General features: G+C 58.5%; 2 protein-coding genes across 5 annotated transcripts; one reads left to right on the top strand and one right to left on the bottom strand.

Annotated features, from left to right (window-relative positions):
- Window positions 1-47: 47 nt before the first annotated feature.
- ATG4D (autophagy related 4D cysteine peptidase) lies at window positions 48-6189 on the top strand. 3 transcript variants are annotated; one of them, XM_021705039.2, is made up of 10 exons: window positions 48-352; window positions 896-979; window positions 1055-1228; window positions 1512-1788; window positions 1864-1928; window positions 3565-3695; window positions 4627-4705; window positions 4785-4861; window positions 4946-5065; window positions 5624-6189. In XM_021705039.2, exons 1-10 carry the CDS (start codon window positions 121-123, stop codon window positions 5804-5806), a joined length of 1422 nt encoding a protein of 473 aa, XP_021560714.1. In that variant the 5' UTR covers window positions 48-120; the 3' UTR covers window positions 5807-6189. The 3 variants fall into 3 exon arrangements, with proteins under 3 accessions (XP_021560714.1, XP_044770992.1, XP_044771036.1); XM_044915057.1 differs by having other exon boundaries at window positions 896-1228; XM_044915101.1 differs by lacking the exon at window positions 4627-4705 and having other exon boundaries at window positions 896-1228; window positions 5624-5712.
- KRI1 (KRI1 homolog) lies at window positions 6106-14666 on the bottom strand. 2 transcript variants are annotated; one of them, XM_021705037.2, is made up of 19 exons: window positions 14552-14666; window positions 14366-14439; window positions 13502-13607; window positions 13030-13138; window positions 12717-12771; window positions 12590-12639; window positions 12215-12311; window positions 12060-12137; window positions 11667-11797; window positions 11242-11368; window positions 11030-11125; window positions 10770-10940; window positions 9596-9671; window positions 9413-9501; window positions 9197-9323; window positions 8981-9111; window positions 7505-7569; window positions 7322-7420; window positions 6106-6745 (listed from the first exon to the last, which is right to left on the bottom strand). In XM_021705037.2, the coding sequence occupies exons 1-19, from the start codon at window positions 14643-14645 to the stop codon at window positions 6406-6408; spliced, it is 2115 nt and encodes a 704-aa protein (XP_021560712.2). In that variant the 5' UTR covers window positions 14646-14666; the 3' UTR covers window positions 6106-6405. The 2 variants fall into 2 exon arrangements, with proteins under 2 accessions (XP_021560712.2, XP_021560713.2); XM_021705038.2 differs by having other exon boundaries at window positions 12590-12636.
- Window positions 14667-14860: the final 194 nt, after the last annotated feature.

Below are 14860 nucleotides of genomic sequence, written 5' to 3'. Positions count from 1 at the left end.
GGGGGCCTGGCCGCCGCGTCGGGGGCCGACTAGCGCCCTCCCGGGCGCCGCGGCCCGCCCCCCCTCGGCGCTCGCGCGCGGCCCCCGCCCGGGCCCTCGGTCCACCCTCCCGGCGCGCCCATGAACTCCGTGTCGCCGGCCGCCGCGCAGTACCGGAGCGGGAGCCCGGAGGACGCGCGCCGCCCCGAGGGCCGCAGGCCGCGGGGCCCCCGAGTCCCCGACCCTAACGGCCTGAGGCCCTCTGGAGCCAGCGGCCCCGCTCTTGGCTCGCCAGCGGCCGCCCCCGGGGAGCCGGACGAAGTGGACAAGTTTAAGGCGAAGTTCCTGACGGCCTGGAACAACGTCAAGTACGGTGAGGAGGGGGCGGGCCCGGGGCTTGTGTTCTGAGATAGGAGCGGGCCGAGGGCTCGGCCAGGCAGGGGGTGGGGGGCGAGGGGAGCCAGACCCTGGCCCTGCCGAGTATTCCACCATTTGCTCTCCTCCTGTGAGTCACCTGTGGGTCCCCCGCCCTGCCCTGCTCCGGGCGGACCTGCAGCAGGTCCAAAAAGGAATGTGTTTTCAAGTCTCAGCCACTCCCGGGTGACCTTGGGCAAGGTTTTTTGCTTTTCTGTGCCTTCATTTTTCCCCTCTGTAAAACGGATACAATCATCAGAACTGCTTTATTCATCCTGAATTGATGGCAAACACTCACGTGGCCGTTACTAGGGTCCCTGCCTCCATCGGAGGGGAATCCGGCATGGATTGCCCAGGGCCAGCCCTGAGATGGGACCTGGGATGGTGTCTGCTTCACAGAGCGGGGTGGGGGATGGAAGCGCTGCTGCTGTCGTAACTGTTGTGTTACATGTCTGTCGAGCCAGCGCTTCATCTGGCTGGGTGCTGCCCCGCGTCTCCCCAGGTTGGGCAGTCAAAAGCCGGACCAGCTTTAGCAAGATCTCCAGCGTCCACCTCTGTGGCCGCCGCTACCGCTTCGAGGGCGAGGGTGAGCCGGTGGCCCCAGGCGGGGTTGAGGGGGGCCTGGTGTGCCTGGTGGCAGCTGACAAGCCTGCTCTTGTAGGTGACATCCAGCGTTTCCAGCGGGACTTTGCGTCCCGCCTGTGGCTCACATACCGCAGGGACTTCCCGCCCCTGGCCGGAGGTGGCCTAACCTCGGACTGTGGCTGGGGATGCATGCTGCGCAGTGGGCAGATGATGCTGGCCCAGGGCCTGCTGCTGCATTTCCTGCCCCGAGGTGAGTGGTGGAAGGGAAGTGCCCCCTAGGAGCATCCTGCCAAGCACACAGAGCAGCAGGGTCAGAATTGTTTGTAAACTAAGCTTAAATGTATGTGAGATTGTGTGCAAAGTATGTTTTGCAGGGGGGGGGGGAGTGAGAGTTGATACAACAAGTTTCAGGAATGTGAATATTGTTGGTAAACCTGGGGTCTCAGGAGCATTAGAATTGTACAGAAAGCATGAGCAAATGGGAACTGTGACCCCCACCAGCACCCTTTGACTCTGTACTCCATCCCCACCAGACTGGACATGGGCCGAGGGCACGGGCCTGGGCCCCTCTGAGCCATCAGGGTTGGCCTCTCCCAACCGTTACCGTGGGCCTGCACGCTGGATGCCCCCGCGCTGGGCCCGGGGCACCCCTGAGCTGGAGCAGGAACGTCGACACCGGCAGATAGTGTCCTGGTTCGCCGACCACCCCCAGGCCCCCTTCGGCCTACACCGGCTGGTGGAGCTTGGGCAGAGCTCAGGCAAGAAGGCGGGGGACTGGTATGGGCCATCTCTGGTGGCGCACATACTCAGGTGAGGGTCGCTGCAGGGGACACGGGAGCCACTGGGTTCCCCCAGGCACTCAGGCCTTCCCTCTTCCCCCCCCAGGAAAGCTGTGGAGAGCTGCTCAGAGGTCACCCGCCTGGTGGTGTATGTTTCTCAGGACTGCACAGGTAAGAGACTGGAAACCAAGGTCCCAGAGTTCTCACCCTGAGCCAGTCGCTACCTCAGCTGCGTCTGAGGACCTACCTTCTCAGAGGCTGAAACGAGTTCTGGGGCAGAGGAAGCCTTGGAAAGGATTCGAGGCGCACACAGTGGGAGGTGCTCAGGACCCCTCCGCTGCCTCTGGAACCAGCAGAGGAAATGTTAGGGGTTTCTCTGCCAGTGATAGAATAGAGGACATAAGGCTTCCCTCTCTCAGGTCCAATCTACTCTTACTCTGTAAACAATTCTAACATGTACAGAAGTCTGCTCTCTGCCTCACAGGATTGTTATAAGGATTAAGTGAGTAAATAACACAAGTTAAACCATTTGAGCAGGGCATGTCACATAGTGAGTGTTCGCCAAATATTAGATATTATTATTATTGTTCCCCACTATCCTCCAAATCAGTTTCTTTCTTTCTTTTTTTTTTTTTAATTTTATTTGTTTATTTGACAGAGAGAGGGAGAGAGAGCAAAAGCAGGGGGAGCTGCAGGCAGAGGCAGAGGGAAAAGCAGGCTCCCTGCCGAGCAGAGTGCCCAACATGGGGCTCGATCCCAGGACCCTGGGATCATGACCTGAGCTGAAGGCAGACGTTTAACCGACTGAGCCACCCAGGCGCCCCTCCTCCAAATCAGTTTAGATAGGGTCTTCATTAATAGGAGCCTCAATGGATCGGTGTCAGAGAATCTACAAAACCCATGAATTTTTATATAAAATTGTAGATGTTTGGGGCGATACTTGATTTTAACAGATGGTCACTATCTTAGTCTGTTTGGGCTGCTATACCAAAAATGCCACAGACGGAATGGCCTATAAATAATAGGAACTTATTTCTCATAGTTCTGGGGGCTGGGAAGTCCAAGATCAAGACACCAGCAGATTCGGTGTCTGGTGGGGACGCACTTCCTGGTTCATTTTGCCGTGTTCTCACATGATGGGGGGCCGGCGAGCTCTCTGGGGCCTTATACAGGCACTGATCCCACTCATGAGGATTCCACCCTCATGACCTAGTCCACTCCCAAAGGCCCCGTCACTTTGGGGGTTAGAATTTCAGCATCTGAATGTTAGGGGGACACAAGCATTCTGACCATAGCAGCTGTGTTTCCAGAAGGGTTGAATCCATTTTTCTGGGAGCCAGGAAGGGGCTTACCTAGCAGTAAGGGAGGACGTGGGAGAATGGAGACCAGCAGATTGGACTTGAGGAGGAGGGACACGCAGGGACATTCAGCAGAGGGGCAGACTGCTTGGAGCTCCCGTTTCCATATTGGCAAACTCACACGCTGAGTAAGTAAAGACTAAGCAGGCCTGGAACTGGGGAGGTGCTCCGGGCTGTGGGGTAGCCTCTCTGCCTCCTCCTGGTTTTATGTTCTTCATCTAAATCTCAGGGCCTCAGTCACCTGCTCTGTAAAACGGGGATGTCTACACCTGCCCGGAGGCCCTGGAATTGTCGGGGGGTAGAGTTTGGGGTGGGTGGGGCATGAGGAAGTCCTCCGTTTCCATTGATGACAGGAGTGGGACCCTCCGACGTCACAGGGGCACGTGGAGGGCCCCGCTCTGAGGCTCGAAGGGCGGGTAAGAATGTAACCTGCTGCATCATCCTCCCAGTGTACAAGGCAGATGTGGCACGCCTGGTGGCCAGGCCGGACCCCACGGCCGAATGGAAGGCCGTGGTCATCTTGGTGCCAGTGCGGCTGGGCGGCGAGACTCTCAACCCCGTGTATGTGCCCTGTGTGAAGGTAGGTTCGGCCAAGTTCCACTAAGCCTCCCCCGGGAGCCACACAGGCTTCTGTAGCTTGGGTCAGGTGTTCCTGCTTCCTTCATCCGTCCATCTGGTTACCCAGTAGTTAGGGAGCACCCAGTACGTGACAAACGCTGTCCCAGCTGCTGGGTTTCAGGGGCGAAGAGGCAAACGTTCGTACCCTCTGGGAGCAGACATTCTACTGGGGGAAGGACAGACAGCGGGTCTGAAACCAAACTGATAGCTGTGGCATTTGAACCTTAGATTCTAGAGGAACGAAAACTAACACTGTGAGGGGCAGAGGGGGTTGGCTACAGCCTAGGAAAGCCCCTCTCCAGCCAGGGCAGATGAGGAGCCAGAGTGCTCCAGGCAAAAGGAATGGCAAGGCTGAAAAAACCCTGGGGTGTTTTCACTCAGAATAAAGGCCAAAGTTCTCCCTACACCTGCAAGGCTTTGTACCATGCCCCTGCCCATGCCTTGACCTCATCTGCCCCCACTCTCCTTCCCACTTCTCTCTGCCCCCACCACATGAACCTCCTCACTGTTCTCAGAACACACAGGCCTCAGGGCCTTTGCACTCGCTGTTCCAGCTGCTTAGAGTGCTCTTTCCCCAGAGATGCACTCCTAACTCCCTTTCTTACCTCCTTCGGGCCTTTGCTGCAATGTCACCTGTCAGTGAGGCCTTTCTGACTCCCCTACTTAAAATTGCAAAGCCCTTTTCCCTTCTTTATTCTTCTCCCAGTGCTATTGCCTAGTGACACATGGCAGAACTTACTCGTCTTATTCTTTATTCATCTCCTACACTGGAAAGTCAGCTCCATGAGAAGGGGCTGGGTTTGCACACATGCGGGGTTTGCTAAGTGCTTCTCAAGGGCCTGTTTGACAGCACCTGCCCGGAGTATACTCCCCACCCGCTTTTCTCCCTGTAGGAGCTCCTGCGTTCAGAGCTATGCCTGGGCATCATGGGGGGCAAGCCACGGCATTCACTGTACTTCATCGGCTATCAGGGTAGGCCCGCCCCATCCCGCTCCATCCTGCCCCCCTACCCTACCCTTCCTCAGCCCCCCTCACGCCTCCACCCCTGCAGATGACTTCCTGCTCTACCTGGATCCCCACTACTGCCAGCCCACTGTGGATGTCAGTCAGGCTGACTTCCCCCTGGAGGTGAGCCGGGTCAGATCCCTAGGGTGGGGCTGGGGAAGGTGGAGGAGGCCGGGGCCCTGAGCTTCCCTCATTTGTATGCCCCAGTCCTTCCATTGCACCTCACCCCGAAAGATGGCCTTCGCCAAGATGGACCCAAGCTGTACAGTGGGGTTCTATGCTGGAGACCAGAAGGAGTTTGAGACGCTCTGCTCAGAGCTGACCAGGGTGAGCCAGGAGTGGTGGAGGGCAGAGGGCAGGGGGCAGTGAGGGGGTAGAAGAGGAAGAGACCTCGAGTCCAGCAGACCTGGGGAATCAAGACTATTATCCTGCCCACAAGCTACAAAAGCCTGGCTAGGACTGATTGGACCAAAAGAAGGGCAGGAGATGAAAAGTTAGGGACATCATTGCTTGAAGGACAGCTGCATCCATGAGCTCCCCGTCTCACGGTTCTACGGTCCCATCAGGGCCTCACCCTTATAGAGGCAAGGGGTGGCCACTGGCCTTTCTGGGCACCCACCTCCCTGTTCAGTGGAAAGGGAGCCCCACACTCCCAGAAGATGCAGCAAAAATCCTAGGGTTGCTCTTCATTGGTCACCCTGGGTCATGTGCCCATCACAGTGGCCAGGGAATGGAAGGTGCTGATTGGCTGGCCTGGGTCATCGCCCTGGAGGGATGAGAGTTGAGCTCGGGAAGCACCTGATAAATATACCTATTAGGATAATTATACCTGTAGGACAGTGAATACGGTTTGGGGCTAAGCCACTTTCCCCCTCCTCCCGCCAGGTCCTCAGCTCCTCCTCAGCCACCGAGCGCTACCCCATGTTCACCGTAGCTGAGGGCCATGCTCAGGACCACAGCCTGGACGACCTCTGCTCCCAGTTCTCCCAGCCAACACTGCGGCTCCCTCGCACGGGGCGGCTCCTCAAAGCCAAACGCCCAAGCTCTGAGGACTTTGTGTTTTTATAACGGGTGGGGTTGGGGGAGAAGATGCGCACTATTTATTTTTTTATTTATGTCATGCTGGGTGTGGGAGCTTGAAATCTGGAGGTGATGGGTCTTCCCGTTCTCACCCCCTTGACAAGTGCAGCTGAGACCAGTACAGGAAACCTCGGAACTGGGGGCCATCCCGACGGGGGCACAGCCAGTATGCCTCTCTCCGGCCGGCTGGGCCCTCCGCACAGGGCAGGGAGGGAGGGCTCCCAGACACCCACTCAGGGCCTGACTCAAGTACTGTAGTTTGCACTGGACCACCTGTGCCCCTCGCTGGTCCCAAAGCTCCCACCCTGCCGAAGTCCAGGGGTGGTGGGGGGGAACTGTGGCCACTGGGGGCTAATAAAGCCGTTTAACTTGACTGTGGCTGTGGCTGGCCCAGCGTCTGCGGGATGGGGTCCGAGGTGTGTCTCAAGGGGAGATGCGGGGGGGGAGCTTGTTAGGTAGGCCTCGGCTTCCACGTCTGTGAGACAGGAAGACTTCTCTGCCCATGAGTCCACACGGTCCATGAGGGACATGCATGAGGAGTGCGATGGAAGGGAGGAACGCCAGGGCCCCTGCCTGCTCCCTGGAGCTCAGGGGCCGCTCTTGGGGCCCTGCGGCTTCCTCCGTTGCCGGGCCAGCTGGCGGAAGTGCAGCCGTTTGGGGTTGAGGCCAAAGGCCTGCAGTCTCTGGCGACTAAACTCATGCCCCCCAAGTGTCACGGTGGGGCCCAGGAGACGCGCCTTCCTGCCCCTCCTCCGCCTCTGGGGGATTGGCTTCTGGGTGTGTGACACGGGGACTGCTTCTTCCTGTGCTGGGGGGCTCCCAGGCTGGGGCTGCTTCCTGCGGGCCCCAGCAGATGCCAGCAGCTGCCCGGGCGGGCCATCTTTGTCTCTCTGTGGCTTCCCTGTGGCTTCCGTAAGCGTCTCCGTCCTGAGCAGAAGAGTGGAGGCTGAGCCCAAGCTGGTCATGATTAGGCCAATTCCTGAGTACACATCCCCCATTTTCCAGATGAGGAAAGGAGAGGCTCAGAGGCAAGGCACCAAATCCGGGGCCTGCCTCGGGTTCAAACCGAAGTCTGACACCAAAACTGGGCCTTTTCTACTGAACTCTGAGACTCGATTGCATTGCTGAGCACTCTGGCTTTTTGAGCCTGAGCCTATACTAAGCTGTTCATGGAAATTGATTTATTGCAGCTTTAAATCAGCTCTCTGAGGTCCTATCACTCCTGCTTTATAGATCAGGAAATAATGGGCATAATAATAACAATACCTATATGGTATTTCCTATGTTTTAGGCACTTTACATGAATTCACTTAATCCTCAAAAACCAACAAGAAACGAGCCATCTTAACCCCTTACCCTCATTTTAAAAATGAGGAAGCAAGCCCAGAAAGGGCAAGGGCCTTGCCCAAGGTCACGCAGCTGTGGCCCGGGACGAGAAAAGAGGCCCCGTTCCCAGGCCCAATGGGCTCCCAAGCCCGCCCTCCTCCAGCTGGTGACACTCACCTCTCTGGGCAAAGTGACTTGAAGATCTGCCTCTTTTTCCAGGAGTTCTGGGCCTTCTGGCTGTACGTTCTCTTGTCCTCCAGTTCCTCCTGCTCTGACCTGGGGGTGCCCGCAGACGGCACCTATTGCCGGGAGCTTTGGGAGGTCCCCCCCCCCCCGGCACACCTGGCCCAGCCCTGTCACCTGTACATGCAGGTTTTCTTCAGGGAGCACCACCGGTTCAGCTCCTTGTCATCGGCAGCGAGGATCTGCACGGGAAGGGAGGGTGGGGTCCTGCCGTGTGAGCCCTGGGTCGGGGGCGCGGGGGGCTGGCTTTCGCAGCTTCAGCCGCCTCACTGGTCAAAGGTGGGTCATGCTACTACCGCTCGGCAGGGATGTCACCATAGCAGGAGAGGACTGCTTTCTGTGGAGGCCACTGGATGTTTTTGGCAGCGGGCCTCAGATGGGGAAACTGAGGCTCGGCAAGGCGCTCCTTGCCCTAGTCAGGTGGTCGGGAAGTGGCTGATTTCAGATTCCAGTTTGGGCCCAGGGGTCCCAGAGCCTCACTTGGGCACCACGGTCCCAGCAGCCTCAGAAGAGGCAAGGGGCTCGGTGCCAATGGCCAGGCCTGCCAGTTACAGATGAGGCCGAGGCTCCCAGCTGCAGGCCTCAGTTTCCTCAACCAAGAGGTGGGCAAGCCCCTTAGAAACTACCGAAAGGCTGCCGGGGAGACTGAGGGAATGCAGAAGGTACAGGGGGCATAAGCGTGGACTTTGCTGGCCATGACTGGTGAAGCCCCCACGGCCCCCAGGGCTGAGGGGCGAGCGCCGCTCCAGGAGCCGCACACGTTCACTAAAGCTCCACAGCCACGATGTGGGCCTGCGGTTAGGCCCATTTTACAGATGGGGAAATGGAAGCACAGCGTCCTGGGTCACAGCTGGTGAGCGGCCACAGCAGGATTTGAATCTGGGCCATCTGTTTCCAGAGCCCACCCAGTCCTAACGGCCACCCAACTGCGGATATTAGCTAATAGATTTAAAAGTACTATTTAGGGCGCCTGGGTGGCTCAGTTGGTTAAGCGACTGCCTTTGGCTCAGGTCATGATCCTGGAGTCCCGGGATCGAGTCCCGCATCGGGCTCCCTGCTCGGCGGGGAGTCTGCTTCTCCCTCTGACTCTCATGCTCTCTGTCTCTCATTCTCTCTCTCAAATAAATAAATAAAATCTTTAAAAAAAATAAATAAATAAATAAAAAATAAAAAATAAAAAATAAAAGTACTATTTACGGGGCGCCTGGGTGGCTCAGTTGGTTGAGCGACTGCCTTCAGCTCAGGTCATGGTCCTGGAGTCCCGGGATCGAGTCCCGCATCCGGCTCCCTGCTCAGCGGGGAGTCTGCTTCTCCCTCTGACCCTCCCCCCTCTCATGTGCTTTCTCTCATTCTCTCTCTCTCAAATAAATAAATAAAATCTTTAAAAAAAAAAAAAAGTACTATTTACGGCGCGTTCTAGGGCAAAGCACTGTTGGAAGCCCCCCGTCTGAGGCAGGGGAACGTTATCAGTACTGGTGTTTTCCAGAGAAGGAACGGGGGTGGGGGGTGGGGTCGCAGCATCTGCTGGCTGCACACTCCCCCTTGCCCACGGGGCACCTCCCCCCCAGGCTGGGCACCATTGTGGGGCCCCACCTCCTCGGTGCTCAGCCCGAAGTCGCAGGGAACCACGGTGCGGTACTTAAAGCGACAGGGCAGGTCGTCAATGATGTCCTCAAAGTCCAGCCGGTAATACTCGTCCAGGTACTCCTCGAACGTCTTGTCTCCTGTGCAGGGCGGGAGCCAGGCTGCCAGGGTGCGCCGGGCCCCGCGGAGCCCCCGCCCGCCCACCGCCACCAGCCCGGGCCTCACCAGGGTCGAACACCGGCTTTTCCTGCCCCACAGCCGCGGCGAAGGGTGACTTGCGCTTCTTCTTGCCCGTCAGGGGGGCCTCGCGCCGCTTTTTCCGCGGCTGGCTGGGGTCGTAGTCCGCGTCCATCTGTCGAGATGCCAAGGTCAGGCCAGCCGTCGGCGGGGAGGGGCGGCCCCGTGTACCCCCCCAGGTCCCCCTCTGCCCATGGCACCTACATTGAAGTCGGGGTCCTCGCAGTGCAGCTCCTGCTGATTCCAAGCTCCACCCTGCTCAGGCCCAGCCCACGTGTCCCAGTTCCAGTCATCTGGTTGCAGAGGCCACAGAGGTAGGGGGTCAGGGTGGAACTTCGGACTTCAGACCCAGCAGCTTCCCCAGGCTGGTGCCCCCGGGGACCTCACCTTCAAGCCCTTCCTCTTCCTCAAAGTGCGGCTTCTCCTCCTCCACGGTGCCATAGTACTCGTCCCCAAAACACCTCTGCAGGGTCAGGGCCCGGCCGATCAGCAAGGCCCAGTCCCCGCCACAGTGGTACTCCTACACCTGACGTGGCTCCCAGCACCCTCCAGACCTAGCTGCTGACGTGAGGGGAACCCTGTGTGACCAGGCCCCTCCATGCCCCAGTACCCCCTGCCGCACTGGGCACCATTCTGTTCCACAGAGCCGCCGTTCTTTCCCTCCCACAGGCCTTTGCCCCTGCGGTGCCCCCTGCCTGGTGCGCTCCCTCCCTCCTTGGCTGCCCAACTGCTCTTCAGGCCTCAGCTGCCTGCCCTGACCCACTCACCACCACGCCCGACAAAGTCGATCCGGGACTCCTCTAAGACCCCACCTCCCCCTGCACGTCCCCCCCACCACTCTGATCGCTGGGGGTTATAACTGTATAGTTTAGACTGGGAGCTCTGGGAGGGCAGGGACCGACCGCTCTGTGGCCTGGTGCTCAGTGACTACGAGGCTGGTTCTTGCCATTCCATGAGCTCCAAGAGGGCTGAAACTGCTGGGCCCTTGATGGAACCCCAGCACCCAGTGGGTGCCTGGCAAAGGCAGATATTGCAAATCATGTCATTTATTAAGCACCTACTGTATGCCCAATGCTGGGCTGCATCTCCCTGCATTCTCACAAGCACCCCCAAGAGACAGAAACTACCTCCATTTATGGAGAAACTGAAGCCTACGCATCCTCAGTCCCCTCCCCTGAGCTCGTAGGCTTGGTCAGGGGTCTCTTTGGGGTTCACAGGGTCCCCGCTGCTTTCCCCATACAGCCCTATTGCCTGTTTCTGTGGCCGGATGCTATGTGCCCTCAAACCAACAATAAACATTAATGGCAACAAGTTCCAAGGACCCACAGCCACTCCCTGTTCCCTGAGCGTTACCAGTTTTTATGTGTACTTCTCTCAGGCTATCCTTACACCGGCCCTGAGGTACACAATATGGTTGAACCCACTTTACAGAGAGAAAGGGACACACGCTCAGAGACGGCAAGTCACTTCTCTGAGGCCACACAGCCAGGAAACAAGCACGGATTCCAGAGCCTTGTCCCAAGCAGCACTGCATGGCTGGAGTGGGGCGCAGGGGCCGCACCTGCATGAGCTGGTCGTGCCGGGTGGGGTCAAAGTCGTCCTCGAGGTCCCGCTCCTCAAAGCCCAGTGTCTCGTTGCCTGTGACCTGCCGCAGCCTCTCCAGCCTGGCCAGAATCTCCTTCCTTTTCAGGTTCTTCAGCTGCTTGAGCTCTTCCTGCTTCTTCACTTTCTCCTGCGGGTGGCAGGCCCGGGGGAGAGGGAGGGCATGAGCTCTCCCCGCAGGGTGGGCAGCCCTCCCCAGCCCGGCAGCCCCACGCTCACCCTCCTCTTTCGCTCCCGTGTCTCCTCTCTCCTCTCCTTCCTGCGCTCATCTTTGCGGCGCACAGAGGACGCGATGCTTCGAGGGTAGGTCTTGACCTGTGGGCAGCAGGGGAGACCAGAAGGGCCACAGAGGTGATTCTGGGCTCTCCTGGCCCGGGCCCCAAGGCCCAGGTCCCCCCTATGCCCCCAAGCCCCAGCCCCGGGTCCCGCACCAAGGCCGAGTCCGGCTCCTCGAAGCGGAAGTTGTACTTGTGCTCAAAGTCCTCCTGCTTCTTCAGAAACAGCTCCCCTTCATCTGAGGAATCGTCCACGGCTAGCTGGACCGGGAAGCTGGGGCCCCTGAGGGACAAAAATGGGACAGGGCTGGGGGTCAGCTGAGCCCCTGCACTCCTGTGTACCAGCTGCAGTAATGCACTGAATCCTCACAAGAGCCCTACTTTGGAGGCACCCCCATTTTACAGATAGGGAAACTGAGGCACAAAATCCAGTGACAGGGCCACCTAGCTCCAGAGCCCACACGCCGCAGGTCCTCCTCACAGAACAGTAACTCCGCTACCATCTGTGTGAAAAAGTAAACAGCTGGTGCCCTTTGCCTTCTGGCACTGGCTCCAGGCCCCTGGGGGACATGGTTGCTTACCCTTCCTCCTCCTCTGCCTCCTCTTCCTCGCCTTCCTCCTCCTCCACATAGCGTTTGTTGAGGATATAATCCCGCAGGAACTGCTCTCCTTCATCCAGCTCTGGGTTGTTCCAATACTCCTTGAGGTGGGTCTGGGGGTGGGGGGTGGGGAACAGGACCCAGATCAGGGACTTGTGGGCAGGGAAGGAGGGTGGGCTTGGCTCCATGTGGACTTAAGTAACTGAAACTTCACAGCCAGCCTATAAAGTAGGGGGGACAATTTCCATTTTACAGGAGTAGAAACTGGCACCCAGAGAGGGGCACACCCCGTCTTCAGACTAGGGGCTCTTGGCTACTCCCTCAAGGACTGGTTTCCAGAAAAAGCCTGGAGACGGACCAGACCCGAGAACTCACCAGTTCCTTCAGGGTGTCAGGGTTGTGAATCTCCCTCTGCCCCTTCAGCCACTCCACGTAGTCCGCATCCTCCTGGGCCTGCGGGTAGGCCAGCACTGAGGGTCTGGGGACCCCTTCCTGCCACCAACCCCCAGCCAGCCAGGCCCAGCACCCACCTTCTCCTCCCTGGTTTTGGCCCGTTTCTGCAGCAACCCAGAGCCACCTTCCCCGGCACTGTCCTCATCGTCGCTGTCCTCCACGAATGCCCGGAAGCTGCCCATGTGAGAGAGTACGCCTCAGGAGACGAAGCCTGGTCCCTGCCCACAGTCCCAAGATGAACCCTGTTTACTAAGTCCTGGGCTCTCCTCAACAAGCTCAGAGCAGTGCTGTGACATAGAGGGCGTCATCAACCCCATTTAACAGACGGGGAAACTGAGGCACAGAAAGACTAAGTGATGTGCCCAAGGGCACACAGCCATGAAGTAACAGGGCTGGATTTGAACTCAGGCTCAAATCTGATCCATCTGGCTATTCAGTAGGCCCAGGCTCACCTTTCCTTGAGTTGTTTCTGTTCTTCTACGTAACTTTGCGATGGGATCTGCTGCAGAGAGAGCGACGTGGGCCTCAGGCCCAGCCCCAGGCCCCTCAGCCCCCAACCGGGGCCTCCACCCCACCTACCTGGAATCTCTGATCGGAGGTCTCTGCATCTGAATTTTCCTCATCGACATATTTGCTGTGTAAGGACAAATGGGGGCTTCAGAATAGACTCCCCACGGCTCGTCTGTCCCCACGGGGTGGGGAGCTGTTACGAGCAGCAGTTGGGGGGCAGTGCGGTGCAGATGGGTCACGGACACTCCTGTTCTCTGGGGTTCCCTCAATCCTGGTGAGTCACCACCAGCTTCTTCCCACCTCTTCTAAGACTCCCATGCATCCGCCTGCCCTGGGAAGGCTCGGGGGAGGGATGGGGCAGGGGGTCAGGATCTCTCCTCACCCTTCTTTCTCCAGGATAACCTTCCTTTCATAGTCCTTCAGGTACATAGGCCGTATCTTCTTTTGCTTCTCTTGGGCTTCCTCAGCTTCCTCGCTCTCCGAGGACGATACTGTCGGGTTGCCAGAAGACACCCGCCATCACCCATAACCCCCTTCCTTCCCCAGGTGGACAATCCCACCGGGCGGGGCCAGGGTCAGACCACGATTTCAAATATCACACTTGTACTACATGGTCGTAGCTGGCTGGGCTCACTCAGTAACACATGCTTTGAACAGGGTCAAGCACACAGTCATTATTAACAAGTAATAACCTAAAACACTCCGCTAAGCACTTCCGGCATAGAACATAAAACATATATGGTATAAGGGTTCGTCGTCACAAAAACCAGTAAGGCAATGAGGAACCCGGGCTTTAGGGAGGCGCAACCCCAGATCTGCTTTCTTTTTTTTATTATTTTTTATTTTTTTCAGACCTGCTTTCTGATAGAAGGTGGCATCCTTCTGATAAATGCGGGGGTCCTTCTTCTTCAACAAGGAGAGAGTCCTATAAAAGTCACGCTCTTGCTGGGGGTCAAATTCCTAAGGCATGAGAAGGATCGGGGATGACTTTAGAAGGGAGATGGTGAGAGCCCTGGTGGAGGCTGGGGGACACTAAGTAACAGAGCAGGTGGGCTGAGAGGGTGTGGAAATTAGGGTGGGGGGAAATGCATTAGGAGGAAGGAGAGGGACCCAGCCGGACAGAGGCAGGTTGGGGGATGGAGGGTGGGTAAGAGGGGCGGTAGGAAGATGTGAAGCAGGTGACAGAGGAAGAGGGGCCCTCGTGGGGGCGGACTGGGGCGGGCCACACAGAGGTACAGGATCTGAGATAGAGGAAGGTAATGGGCAAGGGGAGGATACTTCCTGGGGACAAAGGATTGACGTGGGGGCTGGTGAGCAGAAACGACATGTGTGGGACAGCAAGCAGGGGCCGGGCTGCACAGTGAGGCCCCCAAGATCAGGGCTGATGTGAGAAGGTGAGTGCCCCATGTGGCAGAAGGATGTTCCACTTCCGGGACTGAGTCGGCCCTGACAAATGGTTAAACTCTTGCGGTCGCACCTCACACATCAGGATGGGCCGGTGGATAGTGGCGGGAGAGGGGAAGTAGGGGGGCATCTGGCCACCGCCTGGGGATGGAGAGGGAGCTGTGTGTCCTTCATGGGACTAGGAAGAGGTGGATGGAAACTCCCGTCGGGTGAAATGCGATTGGAGGTTAGCCGCCCTCTGTATATCGGGGTCGGGAAGCGGTGGGGGGCTTGGATGCTTCCCGAATGTACGGCACCGGGGTGAGAAAGCTCACCACGCGCTCGTCGCTAGAGTCAGACTCAGAGCTGGAGTCGCCGCCGCTGTCCCGGTCCCCGTAGCGATCTTTAACTGCGGGGCACAGATGGGAGACCCCCAGATCAGCGTGGAGGACCAGCTAAACCCCCACTTCCCGACTACCCGGCACGCGCCGCCGCCCCGCGCGCATGCGCCCCGCACTCACGCCGCTGCAGCTCCTCGCGCTCCCGGTAGCGGCCGTACCGCGCGGCAAAGGCCGCGTTTACCCGAAGGGGCGAAGACCCGCGCGGTTCCGGCATGGCGACTCTGCGGCCCACTGCGCACGCGTGCGGCGAGTGTCCCGAAGGAGGCGGGGCTACTCTCGGCCCCCGCCCCGGCCCCGGCGAGCCCTTGAGGAGGAGGAGCCTCGCGGGCCGCACCTAATCCTGTCCCCATGCTTTCCTGGATCCCTTACGCCGTGTGACCATAATCCCCGCCCGCGGGTCACGCCTCTGCGGGTCAGACTGCAGCCACC

Source organism: Neomonachus schauinslandi, chromosome 1 (assembly GCF_002201575.2).
Source record: "Neomonachus schauinslandi chromosome 1, ASM220157v2, whole genome shotgun sequence".
Classification (NCBI taxonomy): Eukaryota; Metazoa; Chordata; class Mammalia; order Carnivora; family Phocidae; genus Neomonachus; species Neomonachus schauinslandi.
Note: the sequence above shows the minus strand (reverse complement) of the source record. Positions and strands in the feature narration are given on the sequence as shown.